We start from the raw sequence: 26,803 nt of genomic DNA, 5'->3' as shown, positions 1-26,803 counted from the left end.
ATTACAGTTCCAATGTGACTATCTCAACAAAAAATAAAAATAAAATAAAAATTGAGATGGTTTATTGAGGGTTTGGAGGCGAGTTGGAATTACTCTGTCCTAACACTATGGCTAAAGTTCCCAATTCCTTTTTTTTTTTCTTTAAGTGGAAGAGATTAATTGATTTTATAATTTAATAAACTACCATCTCATTTGTAGTTACACTTCTAAACTATGACTCTCTGCAACTCGCTCTCACAAACTAATATTTTGTTATGAGTGAATTTTCGAATCAGATTTGAGCATTAAATGTTGATGAAAAATGACCACGTGTCTAGCATGTGACACTTACCCGTTTACTTTTTCAAAAATACTAACATTTGGTCGTGTTAAAAGAAAAAGAAAAATAAAAAATTATCTAGGCATATTGGTTTGAAGTAAATAAATGATGGTTCACCAAAATTATCTAGTCTCTTGCTGATAAATTATCCATTGAGGGTAAATCAGTTTAAGATGAAAGACATCATCTCTTATGTTGTAAGAGGATTGAACCCGTAGTACAATTCTTTTGGAGTAATTCATTATTCAATTTCGATCTATTGGTGATTTTAAAAATCACATTACGTTCGGGAGGACTCTATGAAGCTTGTATCACTACTCATTCCTTTGTGACCCATTCACCTTTGCCACAAAAGATGCATCAATGACTCTAGAGGTGTTTCAGTCTAAACTGTTGAGTCATGAGAGCTCCTCAAGAGCCAAAATGCTATAGTTAAATTCAATTCTTTCACTAAAGAATAATGTTAGAAGGAAGATTTATGTTCTCTATGTGTCCTTTCAAAATTGATGTGGTTTTTACAATCGTCATTAAATTTATGATAAATGATTATTGGATTTTGATTCAATGGTAGTCTTAAAAGCTAAATTAATTTTGGGAGAATACAAGAAGGACATGAATCTTCCTTTTAGCATTATTCTTCGTTATGTTCTCACAGAAAGCACAAAACAAGAAAAAGTTTGGCAACAATCCACCAAAGAATCAATGCAAAAATTATAGCAACTCCAGAAACTTCAATCAGAAGAAGCCCTTCAATCCTACCAGTGGTTCAAACTAAGGTAAGCCTAATTCTGGTCCGCAAGGTAACTATACATCTAATAGCGCTTCTTGTCAGATTTGTGGTAGGACCAATCATCAAGCTCTATATTGTTTCCATTGTATGGACTTTGCATATCAAGGGAAGCATCCTCTAAATGAGCTAAGTGAGCTAATAACTACGGGTTCTCAATCCAATGCACTTCATGAAGAAAGAGAGTGGCTAGCAAATAGTGGGGCCAACAATCATGGAATAGGATCTTCGCCAATCCATAATGGACTGGAGAATATCTAGTTCACGGTTTGAATTTCTTCTTAAAAATTTTAGAGCCACAAATAGGATACATGTCCAACTATAAAAAAATAATTAAAAAAAAAAACAATATTTCAGATTTAAAAAAAAAAAGAAGATAAATTAATAAAAAAAAATAAAGGGTGGTTGGCCACCTCATCTTGGCCATCAAGCCACCCCCTAAACCCCAAAAATAAAAAATAAAAAAAAAATAAATTGTTTGGTCCTTGGGGGTGGTCCGGGCACCCCCAAGGGCCAATCGATTTTTTTTTTTTTATCTGGCCCTTGGGGTGGCCGGACCACCCCGAAGGGCCATGGGATGGCTTATAATTTTTTTAAATATATAATGTTTTATTATTATTTTTATTAATGGGACAAAATGTCCTATTTATGGTTTTTGGATCTCTTTAAAGAGATTATGACCATTAATTTGACTTTGCATCAACCATACTAGGGTAATGAGATAGTTGTAGTGGGAAATGGCAGTGGACTTGGTATTGGCATCCTCATTATTTTTTTTTGAAAATTTTCAACAAAAGATTGAAGATCAAGGAGTTAAGACCAAACAAATCTTAATTTGCAGCCATCAAAACGTCAATCTTCGTGAAAGAATTTCAAAGTTGACAATCCTTATCAATCATGAACAATGGTTTATTGAAAACATTAAAGGGGTAATCACTAACAAGTAGGTGGATTTTCAAGCATTGGCCTCAGATCAATAGTGCCAGTTTTCTTTTATGATAAGAACATTAATTTTTTAATTTTTTATCTAGCGAGCAATTTAAAATAGGAAAATACTTCGCCTTTTAGATAACAAATTCAGTTGGTTGAAGAATTAAAGAATTTTTTTTTTTTTTTTTTTTTTCAGCCTTAACAAATATGGTACTTAAAAGTGATAGATGAAGAAGAATTTGATGAAGAAAGAAGAGTTCATTTTCTAAACATTGCTTATGTTAAAGAAATAAATTATTAAGCTCAAAGTTTAGTCATTCTCTCCAACAAGGCAAAGGAAATTAGAGAAACACCCAATAATAGTTTCTTGTTAACATATTGTAGAAGACTATTTTTCACTAAAGTTCCAATTGATTATACAAAAAGCTAAAAAAAAACTACTTAAAAATATGGTAACTTCTTGATTTACTATACGATTTAGAATTAATAGCAAATGACATAGAACATCTACATATGCCTAATGACAGTTAAAGCCCCATATCTTCGCCTTCATTAACCTTATCAATTTGATGGAAAGATTAGGAGCATGCAAGAGTCTTGGTGGACCGGTTACGCAAAGCAAATCTTTCAAAAGTAAATGAGAATTTGTGAGAAAAAAGCAAGAGAAGATTTATAAGCTGGCCACAATTATAGCAATGCATGCAAGAAGCATGTGGAACCATTTGTGAAAAGAGAAGAACCTACCATCTAACAAAGAAGTTAAAATCATAACTATTTCATCCCTAAATGGAAGAATAAGGTAATTCTTGTTTTTTGTTTTTTTTGTTTTTAAGCAAATTAGGTAAGGGTTACAATGATTAAAACACTAAAAATGGGGTGGGCTCCCCAACAACAAATAATTCTTTATTTCATCGTTTACCCATCTCTTTATGGAATAGGATCTTCTTCGGTCCATAATGGATTGGAGAATATTCAGTTCATGGCTAAGATTTCTTCTTAGAAATCCTAGAACTACAAATAGGACACTTGTCCCACTACAAAAAAATAATAAAAAGACAATATTTCAGATTAAAAAAAATAAGGGGTGGTTGGCCACTCCATCTTGCCCATAGGGGGTGGCCAGACCACCTTATTTTAGCTGGGGGGGTGCCTTGAGAGCCATCCCAATGGCCGGCTAGGGTGGCCCTTCGGGGTGGTCCGGCCACCCGCAAGGGCCAGGCCACCCCATCCCCAACTGGGTGGTCCGACCACCCCTTAATTTTTTATAATTTTTTTAAAAAATATATAATATATTATTTATTTATTTATTTTATTAATGAAACATATGTCTTATTTATGGTCTTAGGATCTCTTTAAGAGATCTTGTTCCTCTCTTTATAGTGAAAGAGTAAATTCACCATTGAATTTGTGAATGTGTGGGACCCACATGAATTCACAAATTCAATAATAAATCTATTAAATATGCGAAAACGAGATAATTGAAAAAAATAATGTGTAACATGATTTTTTTTTTTTAAAAAAAAACAAATATAATAAAAAGTGGAATAAAGTATATATATATATATATAAAAGATGTTTATCAAAAGATAGGTAGTTGAAAAACTTCCGAATTTTTCAGCGTATGTACTTGCATAAGTTATTGACTAGAGTGTTTCAATTGTTAAAAATTCTCTTGTAGTCGGAATCTGAAAATGATTTGCTAATTGTAGATATGTTAAAGTATAAAATGCTAAAAATAATTGGACAATGTCTATGACTTTATTGGATTTTAACATAATTATAAAAGATGATGGGGGTTATAAGGTAAATGTGTGTTTTATTTGTTTAAAAAAGATATAATAAATTCATGAAATATAGTAATAATTTGAAACTATAAATTACTCCTCTTTGATCATTCTAGAATGAATTCTTCCTCTCTTTTTGCAGTTAGACCCCGTCTAAGTCAATTCTTTGACCAATCTCTCTCTCTCTCTGTGTCTATATATATATATATATATATATATATATATATTTGTGCATACTTATCTGTATGCATGTGGACCTTTCTTAAGAAAATGATATATTTGTTTGTTTTTTTTATAAAAAGGGGCAGTATATGAAATACTAAAAAAGAGATTTTTTTTTTAAAAAAAAAAATCCAATGACATGACACCCGTTAGAATTCAGCAAAAGCATGCAAAGATGAGGTGGCCGCGTGGAAATGGTCATAGCTGGTTGGTGAAAAGGTCAAAGTCGCCAGGCCACCGGCGCCACATGATTGAGAGAAGGAGGGAATCGGAGTACGTCCATCAAAGACGACTGTCCTTTTTCTTTTTTCAAACCCTATTAGTAGAACACAACATATCATTGTAGGTCCAACTGTGCCTACAAAATCCCAATTCATTCTTGGATCGGTTTGAGCTTTTGATTTTAAAATGTGCAATTTTAGAATGGCATTTTAAAGTTGTAATTTGAATATGTGACTTTTAAAATTATAGTTAAATGTTTGATAAAATTGTAGTTTAATATTTAAAACCGTGTATTTAAAAAAAAAAAAAAACAAAAACAAAACGCATCACGTTGAAAACTCAGATTTTTGTCTTCAAGAGATAGTTCAATTGGCTGTGACCACACTTAATGAAGTAGAGGTCATTAGTTCGAATCCCCCTACCCCCTTGTGTGGACATGTCAAAAAAAAAAAAAAAAAAACTCAAATTTTTCTGCGTTTCCAAATAACTTTTTAAAAACGTACTTCCAAATAATAGATTTTCTGCTTTTTAATTTAAATTAACTTTTTATAAGCAAACACAGTCTTACTTTAATATGTGGCCTCTCAAAGAGAAATACTAATGTTCATATTATATTTTAACATATGAATGATAAAGACACAACTTTTTGGCCCAATTTTGACTCAACTTTTCTTTTATTTGGTCTTTTTTTAAAAAAAATTAAAAAAAAATTATGAAGTAATAACATCCTACTTTAATATGGTCATTTTTTTTTTAAAAAAAATAATAATATTAAAAAAAAAAAAAAAGTGACCAAATAAGAGAAAAGTTGGGTCAAAAAATTGTGTCTCTATCATTTTTCATTAACGTTAGCTTTACACCGGCCTATGTGATATTTTTTAAGTAACTTTTCATATTAATCGCTTTAAAAAAAGTGTCACATTAGACATTGTAAAACTGGTATAAAAACCTATGTATTACTCCCTCTCAAATTTCTATCTTCAATTGACCTAGCAATTTGACCCCATGTAATATCTCCCTCATGCATTGATTAAAAATAATAATAATAAAAGAGCCATTGTACTAGAGAGAGAGAGTTTTGCTTATGAACATACAAGTAATATTTACTCAAATCATAATTCCTAATTAATTATCAAATTCAAAATTTTTTATTTTTCAAAATGCATTCATTAATTGGAACCCACCCTTTGATCATTATAAGGAGGTAGAAGTGTATAATTTTTTAAGTTATTTTTTATTGTGCAACCAAACAAAAAGCAGAATTTCTCTATAAAATTCCTTTTTTTTTTTTTTTTTTTTTTTATCACGTTTTGCCTTAATCCTTGGGGGGAAGCCATTAGAAATTTATAATTTCTAAATTATTTTAGGTCGTATTTCAAGCAACCAAACATAAAGTGGGGATCCCGACATTGAATTCCTTTTTCTTTTTTGTTCTTTTTTTTTTTTTTTTTAATTAAGCACGTTTACTTTTTCTCCTTTGATCAATTCCCCCAAAACTAAAATCTGATCTGACCCGTCTCTTCACACATGATAATAATATATATATATATATACCCTTCTTGTTATTTGATTGACTGACTTCGACCATTTCAAAAAAAAAAAAAAAACATTATATTATAAGCTTTATCCTCTTCTAGAATGTCTTCGTTCCAAAAGGATGTCATGTTTTTTTTTTTTTTTGGACACCTAATAAAACAAATAACGTAACAATTGTTCAACAGTGGGAACAAAAGACAACGGTGTTAGCGTACAAATTCCATGTGCAAGTGGGCTGGAAGCAGACGTGGATTTTAAAATCAATTCTGGAGGGCAAAGAAAAAAGAAAATCTTCTGGAACATGCTGGGAGTATAAAGACCGTTAACTTCCTTGCAAATTTACGTGATAATTTTTATTTTATGAAAAAATAATTGCTATATGGACATTTTAGTAATTTACATATGTGAGACCAATGACTTTTCGTCATTGACCGAAGAAATAATGCTCGTGAGTCGTGACACTATACTCTTATACAAAGTGGGCCCATCATGGGCCGCAGCATGCATGTGTGGGTCCTTTTAGATTTTGGAATTGGTAATTTAGTAATTTACATATGTGAGTGGCACGTAGATTGTTACGTTTTTCTACAAATGTCATAAATGCCATATGAACTGATTGATCACGTGGAGTGCTAAACTCTCTATATTTGATTTTTCTTTGAAGTTTGAACAAAAACACCATTTAAATATAACTTTGTCATAATTTCTCTCCAAATGTGTTAATTCACCAGTTATCCCAAAAGTTTAAGTTGATAGGAAAAGGTAAATTTAATCGCTTAATCAATACTTTAACACTCCCCCTCACGTGTGAGCTCAAACTCCTTTTTAATAGGTGAAATCCATCAAGGTTCGATCTCATGATCGTTGGCTCTGATACCATGTTAAATCACCATTTATCTCAAAAGCTTAAGCTGATAGGAATAGGTAAATTTAATCACTTAATCAATACTTTAACAAAATGCAAAGAGCTCAAAAAGTAAAAGATTATTATTATTTTTTTAATACTACTTGCTTTATTGGCAACGTTATGTTTGGTTGGTTCATTACGTTTGCCCAAACACTTGGTTAATTACGTTTCATTATGCAACATTACTTTTGTAGATGGAATTACTAATGAATTGAATGCCCATCACTTTTAGGGTGTAGCATTAATTTGCATTAATACTTGAATTGAATTGAATGTCCATCACGCTTGAATTGGATTAGGATTCTATCAGATTTTTAAATCTGAGCTATTCATTACATTTAACGGTTTAAATAAATACATAATTTATGTGTTACCAAGGCAAATAAGCTTGACATGTTGAAAATAAAATTAATTACCTCGTAACACACAAACTTTTAATTTGTTCAGATCATTAGATGTAATCGAGGGCTCAAATTTAAAAATTTGAGAATCTCATATTTTAAGCAATTTGAAGAGATCTCATTCCGTGCATCTACAGCATTACGATATGCCATACTAGCTAAGCATTAAAGTTAATTTCATTGTAAATAGTTTCACTAATTAAAAGTAATACTTAACTAAAGAATAGAAATATTTAAGAGTTTGATGTTTAGAAATTTTGAAAAGTGGCTAATTAAAACATTAAAAGTATATTCTTAAAGCTAAATTTAACGAAGTTTTGAAAATCCCAACGTGCATGCATCATGCTCATAGTCATAGTTGCACCAGAACTTTTTAATTCCGTCTGTCACCTGAAAGCAACTATGCTATTAGTCCCGTTGAATTAATCAGACCATATATTATACACAGCTGAGGAAAGAATTAGACCATATATAACATGTTTGGTCACCTCAAGTATAGAGTGTATAGTCCTTGTTTGGGCTCCATCTCTCCAAGTAGACTTGGGCTGCTAGGTTTTTGATTTAGACCATAAGAATCCCACAAAGGGCATAAGAGCAACTTCAAACCTCATGTCTTAAAAGATAAACGGAAGATTATCCTATTTTTATTCATGATATTGTAAGCGTCGAGAGTATTGTATTTTTTGTTTTGGATAATAGAGAGTTGCATTATTTTAAGTTTAATAAAAGCTTGAAAGTTCACGTAAAAGAACAAAAAATTAGGTAGAGGTGCTGTGCGCTTCTTGCTGACAAAATTGACCCAACTGAGTGTGTGTGTGAAAGAACAAAGAAGAGTCTTAAGTTGTGACATGTGTCACTGTCACAAATCCTGTTGAATCTTGAGACCATTGACTTTTTGTCCATGACTGAAGAAAATAATGCTCGTGACACTATACTCTTATACAAAGTGGGCCCATCATGGGCCCCAGCGTACATATGTGGGTCCTTCTAGATTTTGGAATTGGTCTTTCTCATTTTAGTTTAAACATTATTTATTTTCAAATTTCGTGAGTGAGTGAATAGTGCTCATCAGATTAGATAAACATTTTATAATAGCTCACCTAATTTTTTTTTTTTTAATTGCTCTTATTTTAAGCAAAATAATATTTAATTAGCCGAATAAGAATACTATGTTCCTATGTTTAAAAAATGGTGGGGCCGAATAAATAATCATTACCCACCCTACAATATGATTTAAGCCTAAAATTTGGACAACCTGGCCTGAGCTAGGCCCAGCGGGTACCAAGTAGGCCCATCAAAATGTTGAGCATCACGTGAGATAGAAATTATGACAAATTAAGGACCCCATCCAAAAAACAGAAAATAAATGCTTGCATATACTATCAAGTTTTTACTTTTTAATTGTTTATTTTATGAATTATAATTGAATTTTTAATCAATTAATCTATATATTTTATATTAATGACAAAGGAGTAAATACTTGAGATTAAAGACTTGAAAATAACTATCAAGGGTGGTGGTACTAGGGTGTGGATTCGAATCTTTGCAATTGGGAATCCCTACATATGCCTGATTAGTATTAACCGCCTTGGATGTTCATTGATGGCCTGGTAGGGCTAAGTCAGACTATGGTTCAGTCAGACTTAATGAAGCGCATGCAATTCCCAGGGTTTAAGCCAGCGGATAGGTGCTACTATAGTCCCGCCTAACTAGGCTAACCACAATTTGTCTTCCCGGCCTATCCTGTAGCTTAGAAAAAAAAAAAAAAAAAAGTACTAGTATAATCTTGTGATTAGTTGTGTATATGTGTCTTTGGAAACACTGGCAAATACATTGGAAAATTTCTTGCAGAACAATTTTTGGAGAAGCATATAAAGTTATAGGTTGTGCAGAGTTGATAGTGAGTTCCATAATGAAAAAGAGAAAAAGTGAGATTCTGATTAGTCACAAGTGTAAGTAAAGAGGCATGACCCTTACTAGCCTGGCCAAAGCTTGCCACCAAAGAGATGATGAATGACACTGGGGATGTAAAGGGAAGTCATGAGCAGAAAAAGGGAGATGGAAAAAGAAGCAAAAATGCCTTGATGATTCTCCGAATGTTTGCGACGTTTAAGACATGCCATCATTGCTGCTCCTTATGCTTTTCCTTTTTAACAAATTTTTATCATAAACAAACAGACAAAATCATAATTCAAACACAAACAAAGATTATCATATATACATACAGAGGAGCTTCACTTACCCTTATTACTTTGTTATGCCAATGGCAATTTCTCCTGAACCCGTGTCCGAAAATCCGATTGATTTCCGTGCCCCGCCGCCTTCTCCGATAGCTGCCGGCCGCCGATCGACCGTCACCAATGATGAAATCCTCACTGAATTCCTCCATCACTCGCTGCGTGTTCCCGACCTCGTCTTGCCCGATAAGGTCTTTCCCCGCCAAAAGTTCATCGAAAGCCCCCCGGTAATTGATTTTCAATCCTTAAATTCCAAGGAGAGTGATCCAATACGCAAGATTTTGGATTGCATACCTGGAACTGGGTGCTTTCAGCTAGTGAACCACGGAATTCCACCTGAAACTATAAGTGCAGCATTGGCGGTGGCCACTGGAGTTTTCCGTGTCTCGATGGAGAAGAAGGCGGTGGTGACGAGGTCATTGGAAAGGCCATATGGGTTTGAGGAAGGTCATGGAGATGAGGCTGAGAGTGAACTTAGTGAAGAGTTTGTCTGGTGTAGAGATGAAGGCTTGAAGTTGAAAATGGAGGGAATTTGGCCACTTGGGTATTCAAATTTCTGGTAATAACTGCCTTTTCTTGTCTTGTCTTGAATATATGGCTTCTAGCATTTGTGGTCATTATGTTTTAGCGTTAATTTTTGTCTAGGAATAAAATATATGTCGTTTATTGTTAAAACATACATTAACTATATGATTATGGTGATCAGAGAATACTATTATAGATAGGCTTTTGGATCCATTTCTTTGCTTTCTTTTTTTGATCCTTGTAGCAAGCATAAGAATCTATGGTTAGTGCTAGGCAATCAGAATTCCTAGCATTACCAACCCAGCTTTCATAATACACCCTGTTGTTTGTGATTATGAAAATTTTGGTACTTGAAGAATTTGGCAAACATGTCTGTTCATCTCATGGTGCTGAAGGATTGAGCTAAACACTTGTTTAACAATGAGTGCAAGGTAATTTATGTGCTCAATGTGTGATATGATGACATGATGCAATTAATCAGTTTAAGGCCAACATGATTTACATTTCTTTAACTAGAAGAACACTCTGCAATTAGGATGTTTATGGATTCAACAAATTATGGACCAATATCTCATGCCAAACTACTTGCGATCTGCAGTGAGAAAATGGAAACCCTTTTGTGGGAGATAGAGAAGGTTTCTGAGAAAATTCTGCTAGCCCTCTGGGAAAGTTCTTTAAGAAGATCAATTTGTGGAAATGATATGATTCATGGGCAAGAAGTTGGGTCAGTTTGTTGTCTCTACAAGCATAGCAGGAATGTTCCTGCTGATCGATGGTATGATGTGATCAGGATGCTGATAAGGGGCACTGATTTCTCTCATGCTTTGTGTTTGCATGTATGTGATGGGGCTTCAGAGTTCCATGTTTACTCCAAGAAAGGCTGGGTATCTTTTATCCCAGATAAAGGTGCTCTAATCATCACAGTTGGAGACCAAATCCAGGTAAATTTGGATGCTGTTTTAGCTTGCCTAAAGCTGTAGATTTCAGGTAGCCCTACCAAGCTGCAAATGATTGATCTTTTTCCATAAAGAGCTCAAAAGCCATGATTTAGGCCTTTGACATCGCATAAATACTGCAGCCTAGATAGAAGGCCATTTGTTGGAACATGTCGATGAAATTCATTGATGACAAGATCCACCATTTTTATATGATGCTTTTATTCATACAGTTTCTTTAATGTTGTACTGAGCTTGTTTTCAAAATCATGACAATTAGAGGCAACCCCACCATCATGTCCAAGAAAACCTTTGTTTTACATCGTTTTTATTTTTATACTAATCTCTTCCTCTCTCTTTTCTGGTCGATTAATATGTGTAATTCCATTGTCGTGATCATATATCTCTATTATACTCTTACAGGCATTATTGAGTGGTGGGAATTACAAGCATGTGATTGGAAGGCCAATCTTTGAAGATGAGAAAGAGGACTGTATATCAATGGCTTTCCTCTATTCCCCTCCAAGCACCATCAACACCAGCTACTCCAAAACCAACGGGAAAAAGTCTGTTTCTCTGGGCCAACAAGCCTTGGTGGCTTTAGTTTTGACTCTTATATACCAATTTTTTGCTTACATTTTTAAGAAATTTTGATTTTGTCATCTTTCCATCAATCAATGGGAATAATGTATATACTTTTACACTTTGCCTAATGGGGCAAATGTCATTTCAATGAGGCCAAGGGATGGGGATTGCGCATGACATGGTATAATATTCAACATTTTGGCATCTTATGAATCCTCAAGTTCTCTGTTACACTAGGGATATGATTAATAATGAAAACTATTAGAATATAAATTAAATAATTATTTTTTAAAAAAAATTTTTATTGATTTAAACTTTTGAGATAAGTGGTAATTTAACATAATATCATAGCATACGTTATGAGTTCAAACCCTCACTCAAAACTTCATGTTAGAGTATATTTAGGTTATCCTAAATTTAGAGATTTGATGAGATTGAATTAACTCTAAATGTAGGGATTAGATTGAATTTGAATAAATTCAAATCATTTGTAACCTCTATAAATGGAGCCTCTTGTACATAATCATAGTAAGTAATAAGACCACAGTGTAGCCCTATAAGGCTCTAACTTAGTTATGGACGTAAGTATCTAACATTGAACTACCCGTAAAATCTATTTGTCTATGTTTACTCTTTATTTCGCTTTTTTATTTTATTTTTCATTGTGATATGAATTTCTTCAATTCACTCTCTATTTCCGTTAAATATTTAATGTGTCGGACATTAGTAATGAAAGAGTTTAAATTTGCATGTGAGAGAGCTTTAAAATATAAATTAAATGATAAAATTAACCACTTTCTCCCGCGCTTAGTAAATTGACCATCAAAGCATTATATTTTATCCCAAGATAGTTACAGTCGGCCAGTAAATAGCATTCTACCTTTTACTTTTTACATAGTGGAAAGTATTTAGCAAAATCAAACCATTAACATTAATAACCCAATGTAAAATGCATTTGGTTCTAGTGATCAAAGTGTTCATCCTCTTTGTTAACGAGATTTTGTGTTGATTTATGAGTAGATAATTAAATTTATTATTTTTTATTAATTTAAATTTTATTTTAAAAAATTATAATTTAACACGATATCTGAACAAATATTTCTACATAGAGAAATGCTACATAAACTAATTCATCCAACAAACAAAAATGTTACATAGGCTCTGAAGTGCTCGCTCATGAGTGAACATTTGAGAGTAAATAATTAAAAATATGTGTAATATTCCTCCTTAACATAATATCATGGCAAAGATTTTGAATTCAAATTATAATTTTACAATTTACCCAAATTTAATTAAGTATTGTAGACGTTAATTTCTCATTATCGCTATTTGTGCTATCATTTTTTTTTTTCCTGAGCAGTGCGAACCAATTTAATAGAGTAATTCTTTATTCTCTTTTCATCCCCAAAGCTTATGAGGGGATGGAAATTGACTATTTGACTAGAAAACTACACTACTTAAGATTTGAAAGGATGAAAGAGGATAGAGTGTTTATGAATAGAATTAATCATTTTAATTTTTTTTTTAAAAAAAAAAATCAAAACAAAAGAAAAACAAAGTGACGTCGTTTTTCTCTTTTTCTCTTATGCTAATGCGACTGTGGCAGGTTCCGAGTGTCACTGAAAATCCACCCAGCCTCCGACAACGAAGCCTACCACGTGAGAGAAGACACAAAAACAAAACCTAGTAAAAACTACTGACACGGTGTCACTTCCTCTCTATCCGTCAGTTTCCGCTGCTTGACAATCTCTCGGCAATGGACGGGTTTGGGCCGAACAATTACGAGGATTCTATTTATGAATTCACTATAGCTGAGGTAAGTCATCTGCCTCTTTGTCTATGCCTTTGAGGGTCTGTCATTTCGCAGCTTAATCTGCAGGAAATTTAACAATTTATTAGCTCTCACATCTTCTTAACTTCCGTTTTCGCTGGTTCAAATGGTTCATTATACGGATTTTCGATGCATTCTAATGTGGTATTTGTGGGTTTTATTTGGTTTGCCAATTCATTTTTGTATCTAAGCTTTTGGGTGTATACATGGCTACCAAACTTTGATATTCAGTATTACTCGGATGGTTTTCAAGCATATTCTGAAATTTTAGAAGAAAAACCTTTCTTTTTTTTCTTTTTTTTTGTTGGGGGTAGAGATTGTCTTGATCATATCAAGGTTGCAGCAGTTGTTTGACGATTTTAATGCATTTGCAACTCCAAATTTATCTAAAGGTGGTACTCACTACTAGTCATGACGGAGTACTGGACCAACAACTATCTACATCTGCTTATGTTATTCTTATGAAGCTAAATAACTGCTAATCTCAATATGAAGAAACGCTTCCTAATGTTTAAGAAGCTAAATACCAGCTACTCTCAATATGAAGAAACGCTTTCTTTAGTCATAGTTTCAAGTAATCTTTATCAATGAAACAGTTAAAAGAAAGAGCAAACATAGAATCGTACAATGTTTGTGAAACTTTACAGAATCTAAATCCCAACATTATGACTCTCCAAACTTACAGAATCACCAACTTTTTGCATAGCCTAGCACTGAACCAAAATCCCACAAACCCTTCTCAAACCTTCTATCAAACACCTCCTGGCCTCATCCAAACAATAACAGAAAAGAATTCCAAAACAAAAACAAATCTATAATACCAATTAGTGATATCATAACTTATCATTTAATCTAACAATAAATCTATAGACTACCTACTTATTCATTAAAATAGGACATAAATTTCATACAAACCAGTCTAATAAAGTGACATCTGTTTCTAAGACATGTGAAAAGCGCATGCTATTTTTAATGAATAAGTAGGTAGTCTATAAATATTGATGTACTCATGTGGGTGACGATCAACTTAATAAGAATTTGTTTTCTAGTAAATTTTGTGAGTTGCAATTACTCTGCCCTGGTGTTGAGAAACCATTCCCTTGGTGTGACGCCAATTCCCCTGGTGTGGATATGCTTTCCAGCTGATCAAAGCATTCTAAAGACAAATTGGCAGAGTGCAACAGTCTTTCACACTTCGGCAAATAAGCATGGTCCTTCATTTTTGCAACGATATACGGCACCCTTGGCTCATATGTAGATTACTTGAACCCCAGTAGATGAATATATTGTGTTCTTTTAATTTGCACCTCACATTAAATATTTACCATCACACTGCTCTATTTTTGTCTAACTTCTATAATGATTTTTATGTTGTGTCCTTTCCCAGATTATAAAGCTGGAGAATATATTTAAGGAGATTGCAGAACAATCAGTGGGTCAGGAGTTTTGCCAAGATATTGCAACCAGTTTTAGGTGACATCTATTTCACTCATATCTTAACCATAATTTATTTGAATGGAACCATTTTTAAAGTTTTAAACACATTATGTGCTTCGTTATAACTGGGTTTAACTGACCATCATATCATATGCTTTTCTTCCTTGGCTTTCTTTATTATTGCAGTTGCTCAGCAAGTCGTGCTGGAAAATCTGCCATTACATGGGAGCAGGTTTTTCTATTTCTTTTCTCATCAAACTCTATTATTTTCTTCATATTTGAAACTTTGTAACTCTATCTTTTTCTTATTGTGTTGTAGGTGCAAACTTGGTTCCAGAATAGGCAAGAGCATTCGGAAGCTAGGCAAGAGCAGTTGGAAGCTAAAGTAACTTCCTCATCTGGGGCCCTGAAATTATTTGTTGATACTTCAGATGCACACATTTCAAGCAATGCACCCGAAAGTTGTCCAACTCCTAAAGGTTAACTTTATTTGTTAGCTTGGCTGGAACTATTGACAAGATATTCATGGCTATATTCTGTTGAGTACTTGTTCTGTGGAGTAAGAATTGTCTTTTTTTCTTTTTTTATGCTAACATGGCACGACATTCATAACAAAGAGAAAAGATAAAAAGAAAAATCACGACACTGCATATTTTGAACTAAGGGAACTCCTAACATGGATTCATATGCTTGAAGCTTGCCAAAAGCCTTAATAGGATGTTGGTCCAGGCTTGGCATATAAAGGTGGGTTTGGTTAAGGGGTCATGCTTGATAATGTCTATACCACAATTGGTAGACTCTAATTCTGAAAAGCTTTGCTATTGCATGGTTGCACATACTTGCATGGTACTTAAAGAAGGTACTTGGGCTGTTGCCCCCAACTTAGGAACTATTATTTTTTTCTTATGAAAAGGTGCTCACAAGTTTCCTTTTACTGTTGTCTAAGTCCCAATCTATCAACCAACCCACGATGTTGGGTGTTTAGTTGTGTAAATTGATGTCCCATTTCAATTGCAAATTGATTGCATGAGTTCAGTTTTTAGTGTCCTTTATCTGTACTAAATATCTGCTCTGCAGCATCTTAATTAACTTTAAGTACTATATCTTTTTCTTTTTTTCTTAACAAACTCTTTTGCTTGTTTGTTTGAAGTATTCTCACTATTCCACGATTTCTCTATGTCTTGTCCAGTCTTACGGATTTATCGTTATGCTACTTTTTCTTGCTTAATGACCATTTGAGATGGTTTATTTGTAGCAAGAGAAATGCTACATGCACTTCCAAATGCTTACTCCCAAGTTCACAGTTCCTGATGTAGCAGTAAAAATCACCATTGGATCCTAAATTCAATAGTGATTCATCAAAAATTCAATGGTAATTTTCACTGACACATTAGGAAGTGTATGTAGCATTTTTGTTTGTGGCAATGCTTAGTGCAGCATAGTTTTGGCCACTTCAGTTGTAATAATGCTTATGATATCCTCATGTGAAGCCATGGACGTGCACTATGTTTTAACATGCATTCTCAAGAAACTATTTTCCTTATAGTTGTAAAGTTGGAATCTTCCATGTGATTTAATCCAACAGAAAAGTTCTCAATAGCAATTTTAATACAGGAACAAAGGTCTCAGATATTTCAGAGTTGCAATTTGAAGCTAAATCATCAAAAGATAATGCATGGTGAGAATGCATCTATTAATTGATAACTTCAAATGGCTTATATTTAAATGCTATATATGCTTATTAGCAATTTGCACTCTATACCATGCAGCATTTAAAATTTGAAACATTACTATGTTTTCAGATATAAGCCTTGGCATTATTTTGTCCCTTGTATGGTATAAGAACTAGATTAGCATAGAAAGCAATGACATTGACTCATTAGAGTATGCCTTTTGTGATGTAATGGCCTCGAGCATTTATATACGTTTCTTCGGTTACTGCTTATGTATGGAATGCTTGCAATTCTTAGGAATTTCCAAATGCCAAGGATACAGAAGAATGTGGGTATAGCTATTTTGGGGTCTGGGCATGTTATGATTGTCCAATACGATCACAATTTAATCAGAAAAGATGAATGTATCCAGTTCATTAACCAGAATACAACACAATTTAGTTACATTTAAATTGTTCAGATCTATACTGGCTTGGTTTAAACTTTGCAATTTCCTTAATTTTTTTTCCCTCTAATTGCCCGACTTGAAATCATGAATGGGTCATGTTGGGTGTAGAGGTTGCCGTTTTTTCATTGACATAATTTACTTTGTTTGCACTCTAGCCGATATGTGTGTGCTAGTACCGTTATATGGTTTTAAATATTACCAGCTTCATGCTAGGTTCCCTCTAATCACAACCTTCTAAGCATGACCATTCTCCTTACCTTGCTTGAAGTTAAAATTACCTCGCTTATCATACTTCCAAGTGTATGTTATTGAAAGTTTTCAATTGACCAAAGGATTTTCAAACTTCAAAGATAGTTTCTTGTCTAAATTTTCTGCTTCTTGTCTAGTATTGTATGTTAAAAATGAATTAGTTTAAAATAGATCACAAATTGTTGATTTCATATCCTCAAAGTTTCAAACATTTGATGATAATTCACAATGATTCGAGTAGTAATACTGGTTCTTCAGAATACCAGTTCCATGATGGTATTATATAAGTTCAGCATATCTTAGGAGCTCATAATTATCTCTGCAGCCAGGACAGAAATTGATTTCAAAATATACAACCTCAGTTCTGAATATTGTAATGCCCTTTTCAATTGAGCTGGTAAGCATAGCTAACATTTCTATGGCTTTTCAGGTATGATGTTGCTTCGTTCCTCACTTATAGAGTTGCCAGTAGAGGCGAACTTGTAAGACTCGTCATCATTTCCATTATTGTTGTGTGCTTTTGGTATAATAGCAATTTTCTTAACACGGGTCCCTTTTGTTTACTAATATTTGTGAAGAAAAAAAAAACATAACTCTTTCTTTTCATGTCTAGATATGTTAAATGAAAAAGGTCGCATTTGTGAAATTTGTCGCATTAATGTTCTTCGTGAACAGTATATGCTTGGGTTGTTTCAAGTGAGAGCTAGTTTTGAGCTTTTATTAGTATTTTACCCGGTTTGAGTTACATCAATGTGACTGAGGCTAATATAGAAATGAATTTAATTCAATGCGGTATGAAGCTTTGATTTCCGTTGCATTTAGCATAACTAATGTCTCTTTTCAAGAGTGAAAAGAAAGAATTGCGTGTGTATCGCAGTAGCTTAGTTGGATAAGTTGCAGTTTCTGGTGCAAAATAATGGATATTACCTGTAGAAAATAGAAATTTGATTGTCAGGGTCACTTATATTGGGTCTGATTTATCCTGGAAGATTAATAGACTGATGTTGGCAAGAAACCATTGTGGAAAAGGAGACCATCGAGGACTTTCTCTGGTTATCTATTGTTCCTCTCTCTCACAATTTATCAGGGTAAGGAAATGGTAGTATAGAAATGCAGAAGGGATAAATGCAAAATCAGTCTATATAGTTGGCCTAAATTACAAATCGCTTCATGTTATATAATACTTATCAAAAAAAGGAAATGCTTCACTTTGCAAAGCACTTACTTATGTGCATAGTCTAATGCGCAATAAGGTGCACTTGTTGAACTCCCATTTTTTGCGGCATTTATCATGCCCCGACAAAATCAATATGCTAACCCCTCTCATGCAATTATATAGTGCAATTTGTGATACTGTCCACCAATGAAGATCATTCTGCATGATATTGTCCAGCCTATGTAAAAATGTGGAATTCTTACATGTTATAGGAAGTTCGTGTACGCTTTGCTGGCTTTGGTAAGCATGAGGATGAGTGGGTGAACGTAAAAAGGGCGGTGCGGGAGCGGTCTATTCCTTTAGAACCATCGGAGTGTTCGAGGGTGAAGGTTGGAGATCTTGTGCTTTGCTTCCAGGTGACCTTTTCCTTCTACTTTTTCCCTCATTATATTTTTTTGATAAGTGAACTTTTTCCCTCATTATATAAGTCCAATTAGCTGTACAACAAGAATACAAACATGGGTCTCAGCATCCAATTAAACATGATGCCTTTTACATGACGACTTCTTGCATTTGAAATGTCTAGAACAATCAACTCACAGTTATCAGTTGTGTTATCAGTCGACCATTAACTTGGGAAGAAAGTAATGAGTGACCTTGTTACATAGTCAAAAACTCTCAACTTATCTTTTGACCTCAATGCCCTACTTGCAGGAAAGAGAAGATCATGCAGTTTACTGTGATGCCTATGTTGTGGAAATCCAAAGGAAGCTCCATGACATAAGGGGCTGCAGGTGCACCTTCGTTGTCCGCTATGACCACGATAACACTCTGGTAAATTTTGTACAAACATTCAAAATCCTTTTTGTATATGATCATCGCTCTAATTTAGAAATCCTGGTTGTTTGATAACTGTAGGCATTATTAATCCTGGCTGATTTCTTCTGTGCTTTTGTACCAGGAAAAAGTTCAGCTTGGGTGGATATGTGGCAGGCCCACACAATGTTCAGCATCCGGTTTTGGTTTCCAAGCTGAGCCGACACAATATGATTCGCAGTCCGCCTTTGATATCCCAGAGGGAGTCAAATTTCCTTTTTAACCTGCATTCAAATCTTATTCCCTTTGTCATTTGTTGTAAATTTTGCTATGAAATGTTTGGTTCGTAATCATAACCTCTGGAAACTTGGATTCAACATTACAAGTAGCACTTGAAGAACCATGCCTGCATCCTCAACCCGTATGCCGAAGGTAGAATAAAGAAAGTTCAAAGTGACCCGTCGTGGTTCAAAGGAGAGTTACTCCAATGCCTAAGTTAGTGAAGGGTTTTGAGAAGGAAAGTAAACACAGCGCTTAGCAAGAAGAATGATCCAACATGAGTTTATAACTTTACAGCTTTGTTTAACAGCCCCTTTTTGTCCGTTTAAAATATGATCTAACCGACATCAAGGACTGATGGAAACAAAAAATATGTTGTTGTATGAGCATTCTCTTACCGATTATTTGAATTATTATTCATGTGAAATGTTATTTTTGAGCACTTTGTTGTTTATATTTTTATTTTTCTTATTAGTGCCTACATGTAGTAACCTCATTGATATATTAATTTTGGCACATATTTATGAAGTTTGATAAATATACTTTTGATATACACATATTGTGTTATAAAATAATTTATATATATATAGAAACTAATAGAAACTTAGTATATATAAAAAGAAAGGGTAAACCTAAGATAAATCTATGAGCAAGCGCACATTATTAAATCCTTTCCTGATTTTTTTTTTTACTTTAATTCTTAAGTTTGTCGCAAAATTGAAATTCGTCCTTCCATGAATTTTCAGACCAATTTTGCAACGTTTGATAGTGCCACATCATATTAAAATAATAATTAAAAAAAAATTAATAAAAAAACCTCTTGAGTAGGCTTGGGCAAATTCATTGCCTACTGACTTTTGATTACCTACTGACTGATAGCCGACTGACTTCTACCGACACCGATTAACCAATGAATGGTAGGCGAAACATTTTTTTTATCCGACAAATTCGGTTCAGTAGGTGAAATAAAATTTGTTAACCAAACCGATTTCGCCGATAATTTTCAATTTTTTCACATACCGACTTTACCGAACCGACTTTACCAACTGCCTATTGGTGTAGGGACAAAAATTTGGTAAAATAAGTTGGTAAAATTTCTAACTTTACCGACATTTTGGCAAAACAAAAATTTTTTTACCAACGCTCGGCCTACTCTTGAGAGTAGCAAGAGTGTACTTACATACTGTAATTTTCTTTTTTTGTAAGTAGAAGTTACTATAGTTTTTGAAATAGAGATAGTAGTTGATATTAGTTATTATCATAGGTAGGGCTGTAAACGAGCTGAGCTTTGGCTGTCCAGGCTCGGCTCATTTATTTCGGAGTCAGGCTCGAGCTCGAGTCGAGCCTGACTTTGCTGCTCGAGCTCGACTCGACAGGGTATGTACCCTGCTCGAGCTTGAGCTCGACTTTGTTTTTGTTTTTGTTTTTTTTTTTTTTTTTGTAATTTAAATGTGTTAGATTACAAAAATCGTCCAGAATATTTTGCACCTTAAAATACTAAAGAATATTAAATAAACATATCAGATTAATGTCAACTTTACAATTAAAACTAACAAAATCAACTAAAATGCTAAAGAACATTAAACAAATATAACAGATTAATCCCAACATTACAATCATTCATACAAAATCAACTAAAATGTTAAAGAACATTAAATAAAAATAATATATATACATATATATATATATATATATATATATTTCTTATATGTTTTTATATTAATATATACATATATTATATATATAATATATATACACACATATACATAAATAACAAAAAAAAAAAAACAAAGGTATATAATATATTTGTTATTATTGAGTAAATGAGTAATGTTGATTATATATACGAGCCGAGCTCACGAGTTGGCCGAGTCGAGCCGAGCTTATTTCGTTTAATATTCGAGTTAGGATTTGTATTCACGAAGTGCTTCACTTAATATTCGAGTCGAGCACGAGCCGAGCTTATGCGAGCCGAACCCGAACTTACTCGCGAGACACTTCACTCACTTAACAGCTCTAATCATAGGTAGCTCAAATATTTTGAGCCCTTTAAAAAAAAAAAATGATATGTGACGATGGTGGAGGTTCATTATTGATTACGGTCAAGGACACGGCTTTATTTGTACCACGGAAATTTGAAGCTAAAAAAGCTAACAGCTTCATCCCACCAATCACCACTCCGACCGAACCAATTAAAATATGCACTCAAAATAATCCCAAATATCTATGCACCCATCCGTCATTCTCTCTTCCCCCTCCTCCTCCATAGCCCCCTTTATATACCACCCCCATTCTCCCATCTCCTTCTCACACCCAACTCAATCTTCTCTCTTTCTCTCTCTCTCTCTCTCTCTTTCACTCCCTCTCAAACTCCAGAAAAAAACAAAGAAAAAAATCAGACTCTGCAAACAAAATAGCGAAATGGAAGCAAACGTGCCAGTGACAGCGAAGAGCATATGGAGCATAGTACGTGTAGCTTTCTTCATGCTGAGAAAAGGCATATCAAAGAGGAAGCTAATGCTCGACCTCAACATGATGATGAAACGTGGCAAGATCGCCGGGAAAGCCATCACCAACCTCATGTTCCACCACGCCCACGCCCACCACGTGTCCTCCGCCCCCCGCGAGTACGAGTTCAGCTGCAGCAACACCCCCAACTACGCCTTCCACATCCCCAACAAGCACCGCCACCACACCCACTTCTTCGGCTGCGCCCACGCGCCCCCCACCCTCGACGACGACACCGCCTCCATGAACGCCGTCAAGGCCGTCCTGTTGGAGATGCTCAACAATGAGGCCGCCGTCGAGGCCTCTCCCGCGCTGCCCGGCTTCGGTCGGAGCCCCATGGTCAGGCAGCTCAGGATAACGGACTCGCCGTTCCCCTTGAGGGTCGACCCCGACGAAAACTGCCACGTGGACAAGGCTGCCGAGGACTTCATACAGAAGTTTTACAGGGAGTTAAGGCAGCAAAAGAGAATGGCCGAGTGAGAATATCGTCACCTTTGTTGCCAGAAGATCGATCGAGCTTTTGTTAATTACTTATTATTGTTACGGCTGTATTATGTTTTTGTTGTTCATATCACAATAAGAGATTGCATGAAGTTTTCAGTTTTTCTTTTTCTTTTTCGAATTCTTTCCTTTGTTAAAGTTCTTGAAAAAACTTGTAATCATGCATGTAATCTTGGGAACCCCACTGAAAAAAATAGGAAGATTTTTTAAGATTGTGGGGTGTTTCCAAATTAAGCTTAGTCGATCTACTTAATTTTCCTTTTAAAGTTTTGTTTTATATTTGTGAAATACAATAAAATATTTATGCTATACAAAATGGTGCAATTAATAGATACTAATTCATACACCATGCACAAATCAATTATTCAAGAATACTATTGATTTTCTGATTTTTTTTTTTTCTATAGAGTTTTTGGGAGTTTAATAAAGGGTTTTTTTTTTTTTTTCCTCTTCAATATCTTTTTTCAATCCTCGATCAGTTTTGGTTTAAAATCTCATCTTGAATTCTTGTTCCATTATAATCCTTTTTTCCTTATTAATATCATGTATTTAAAAAATAAAATAAAAATCTCAGAAGAATCGATTAAGCACGATTAGGTTCTACTTTATCAAGCAGAAGAACTTTATCTATCTAATAAAAAAAAAAAAAATTAAGGAAGAAGTATATACCTTAAATTCTCCTTTCACGAACTTCAATTTGAATAGATTAGTATTTTCTATATATATATATTTCTATTTTCTTTGATGGGACTTGGGGAATATACTTTTTTCGTTTTCAATTTTCACCTTTTGGAGTTTTATCATTTGTGTTGATTGGGGATCTAGTTTGCCAGCCATGACGATCCAATTTACAGAAACATTTTTAGGTAAACTATGGTTGTAGCATGTAGGAGTGGTATCAAATTAATTAAACTGATTTTATTTTAATTAAAGTTAGTATTGCTTTTACAGCCTTAATTAACACTCCCTCCACTAACATGTCCTGATATGAGTCCACTATGTTAAAGTGAACCCCATAAGCTGGCCCCCTTCCAAAATATAATCACCTTTTCCCCCCCATTTTTCCTTTTACTTTTTAGTTTCTTTTGTCCTTTTTCTTTTGGCTTTCCCATGTTTTATAAGAAACCTTCTTTACTCTATAGGTTGATTATTGGTTGAAAGGGTTCCCTAATATACATTTAATAGCACTAGTGATTGATTAACGTTTTAACCAGATTCACAAAATCCCAATTAATCTTATTTATTGTTTGGCAGCTCCTGTTCGCAAAAATTAAGCAAGGTCCAGCGATTAGTGATGACTTTCTAAGCATGAATTGAAGAAGGCACCTCAATTTAAAATGCAATATAAAAATAGTTTTCAACCATTAATTCTCATGCATATTTTTCTTTAATAACATATATTATGTACAAATTAAAAATATTGTATATTTTTAGGAAATAGTACTTCTTTTTTTTTACATTAAAAAATAAAATTTACTCTCTATATGCAAAACCCTTCCGATCTCAGCCATGGAAGAGGTCTTCCTTCTTCCACATCTCCTTCACCTAAAATAAAATAATAATTTCACAAACTCCTTTTGGTTCATCTTTTTCCTTTTTCTTTTTAGTTTCAACGGCACTTTTGTATAGGGTTTTGATCTTTAAATCTAATGCAACTTCTCTACCCCCACAAGGCACGTTCCTTGCTAAAGCGTACATGTACATGTCTCACAGTCCACAACGGAACTCATAATCTGAATCTCTATTTATCTCTTAGTTTTTACGACTCTTTCTGCCGCTTATCTAAAATTAAGAGTTTTTCAGGTACCTTCTACACTCACAACTTCCATCATAAACCGCCACCACTAGCATTGTTGACAACTTTTCCGCTTGCTCTATTTCTATCATATAGTCATCTGTCTGTCTCTGAGCTGTAGTTTGGATTCTTGAAATGAATAGTATAATTTTTTTAGTCATTGTTTTAGTTATTTATAATTTTCTTCCTTTGTATTGGTTTGCTTTTGTAATTCTTATTTTCTCTCATCTATAGAAAATAAAAAACTTGGTTTTGGGCTAATTATATTAGTAGTAAAGTCCAATGTGTTGATGTGAAGCAATAATATAATATTGAATAGGAGATTTCTTGCGGGCAAAGATCTATTATTATGATATACAATAAGAATCGAGAGGTGGCGCCACGCTTCTGTCCACACTCATAAAGCCAAAAGTTTAGGTTAAGTGTTAGGTGAAAGTGAGAAATTTAGAAAAATTGCGGGACACGTGTCACCCTTTGAACTCACATTTAACTTCCTTTCATATCATTCACGTCAAATCCAAACCAGACCTTCATAATTACACATAACTAAAAGCTCCAATTTATAAGCTCCAAGCCTTCACACATTCAAAACATTTTCTTATATTTAAGGCATGATAGGTTTCATAGTTTGCTTAGCCAGCAAGGTTAGAAATCACAACTATTTATTGTGTGATTATTTAATAATGTTAATGGGGGTACGTAGTTTTAATCAATTTTTGAATTAGTTTTTGTTAAAAATTAATTGAAATTTGACGGTTTATATCTGTAAAATTAATTCTTTTTGGATCAATATATAAGTGGTAGTGAAATCATTTTTTTATTTTATTTTTTCAAATTTGGCGTGTCCAATCAATCACTATCATAAATATTTTTGATACCGAAATTTTTGGGGGTTTTAAAATATTTTCATGGAAGAATTAGTCCCTGTTTTGTTATGATATGGCACATGGATGGGTCTTAATCAGCCAGAATTATGACAAATCACTATTTCCTTGAAGTGTGAATAAGCTTGGAATTAATTATGTTAACACTTAACAGTATGGAAACTACTACTAGGCTTGCAACTTAAGGCATTCATTAATTAATATATATATATATATTAATTAATTAATTAACCAGCACTCCACAAGTACTTGTGTACGTATTAAACTTGAAAAATTATTATTAGATCCGATTATATATCGATCGGATAGAGATAATTGGGGCCAATAGATTGAGCCCTAATCGTTCTTCGTACTTCTTTAATACCTTTACCCTACAAACCGTAAATATATATATACTAAAAACATTTGTACTAATCAAAGAAAATTATAGTTGACTAATTTATATATTTTGTTAAAATAATTGGATATGGATTATTCAAATAAGGCCAACTGTACGTCAAAAGTCCTGGCTTCTTTTTCTTTTCTTTTCTTTTCTTTTTTTTTTTTTTTTTGTGTGTGAATGTCCTATCTAATTTAAATAATAAACATACAAGCTGAGAATGCCAAATCGGCTTAGTTTATATATATATATATATATATATATATATATATATATTGCAAGTTCAAACTGAAAAGATCTTGTTCAAAATCTAGTAGAAGATCGATTAGGATTGAATTATTGGGCTAATATATTTTTAATTTTATTACCTTTCACAAACGTGTTTCTTTCACCAATTAATCTACTTTTTATGCTGAAGGTTTTAATTTTGCAATGAATTTGTGATAAGATGATCATAATCATTCAGAATAATAATTATTCTGTCATGAGGTGGACCCAAATTATTGTTAGCAGCCAAATTTGTGTTCTAATTAAGCAAGGCCCCATCAAATAATTTCCGACAAAAATCTCATCCTCTGATATTTTTGGTTTTTGTTGTTTTTCTCTTCGTTTTGTTTTTTATCTTTTCCAAGTCAAATAATTAACGTTATATATTACCATTAAATCAGGAGGATACGTGATTTACCATTTAGATCGATCTTTTCTTTTGTTTTCCTGTCTGAAGGCTCTAGATGGAAAATGACTCCCATTCATGCAAGTGTTTTTTTCCCCCTTTTTTTTTTTTTTTTTTTTTTTGAAATATCTTTATTACGAAAAAGTCAGGATCTTATGCAATATTTCTCTGAATTTCCTGAATTGACCCACATCATTGCATCAACAATTAATAAAAAAAAATTAAAAATTAAAAAAAGCAAAGGGATGGCCGGACCACCGATTGAGATGATCGGCCACCTGCTAGCCGCTTCCTTGGATCGATGGATGACCGCTCTTTAAAGAATCAACTGTGGTCGGTCACTCCTAAATGGGTATTTTGATCACCTTGTTTCTTTTTTAAGGTTTTTATTTATTATTTTTATTTTTATTGTGAATGTAGCTCAATTTAGGACAGCGTGAAATCCACGAGTAATAAGATAAAGAGTTTTCGTATATAATATGCTAACAAGAGCCTTACTTTTATTTGTTATAATAATAATAATAAATAAATAAAGGATGTCAAGTATTGAGTGGGTGAACTTTAAAGGAAAACAAGGTGCTTTGTTCTCACAAAATTGAGTCCAAAAAAACCATGAGCTTGGAAGAAGGTAGACTACTTGAAGGTGGGGGGAAGGTGGCAAAAGGAGGCTTTGTGAAAAGAGTTGAGTTTCTTTCATGCAAAGCTTTCTTTAGTCTCCCACTAACAAAAAGAGGCTTGTAATAATAATTCAATTCAATTGCTTTCACTTCCAAACACTAATGCA

The 26,803-nt window shown here is 33.6% G+C and overlaps 3 protein-coding genes across 3 annotated transcripts; all 3 read left to right on the top strand.

Annotated features, from left to right (window-relative positions):
• Positions 1 to 9,336: 9,336 nt before the first annotated feature.
• LOC132188477 (jasmonate-induced oxygenase 1) lies at positions 9,337 to 11,557 on the top strand. Its single transcript, XM_059602936.1, has 3 exons — positions 9,337 to 9,904; positions 10,469 to 10,811; positions 11,229 to 11,557. Exons 1-3 carry the CDS (start codon positions 9,366 to 9,368, stop codon positions 11,457 to 11,459), a joined length of 1,113 nt encoding a protein of 370 aa, XP_059458919.1. The 5' UTR covers positions 9,337 to 9,365; the 3' UTR covers positions 11,460 to 11,557.
• Positions 11,558 to 13,030: 1,473 nt separating this feature from the next.
• Positions 13,031 to 19,718, top strand: LOC132187135 (protein SAWADEE HOMEODOMAIN HOMOLOG 1). The gene is made up of 9 exons (XM_059601332.1): positions 13,031 to 13,206; positions 14,609 to 14,694; positions 14,845 to 14,890; positions 14,978 to 15,137; positions 16,273 to 16,336; positions 17,459 to 17,510; positions 18,457 to 18,600; positions 18,899 to 19,018; positions 19,146 to 19,718. Exons 1-9 carry the CDS (start codon positions 13,147 to 13,149, stop codon positions 19,281 to 19,283), a joined length of 870 nt encoding a protein of 289 aa, XP_059457315.1. The 5' UTR covers positions 13,031 to 13,146; the 3' UTR covers positions 19,284 to 19,718.
• Positions 19,719 to 21,608: 1,890 nt separating this feature from the next.
• On the top strand, positions 21,609 to 22,527 carry LOC132188476 (uncharacterized). Its single transcript, XM_059602935.1, has one exon. It carries the CDS (start codon positions 21,701 to 21,703, stop codon positions 22,265 to 22,267), a length of 567 nt encoding a protein of 188 aa, XP_059458918.1. The 5' UTR covers positions 21,609 to 21,700; the 3' UTR covers positions 22,268 to 22,527.
• The last annotated feature ends 4,276 nt before the right edge of the window (positions 22,528 to 26,803 follow it).

Source organism: Corylus avellana, chromosome ca7, assembly GCF_901000735.1.
Source record: "Corylus avellana chromosome ca7, CavTom2PMs-1.0".
NCBI lineage: Eukaryota > Viridiplantae > Streptophyta > Magnoliopsida > Fagales > Betulaceae > Corylus > Corylus avellana.
This window is presented reverse-complemented; position numbering and strand designations above follow the sequence as displayed.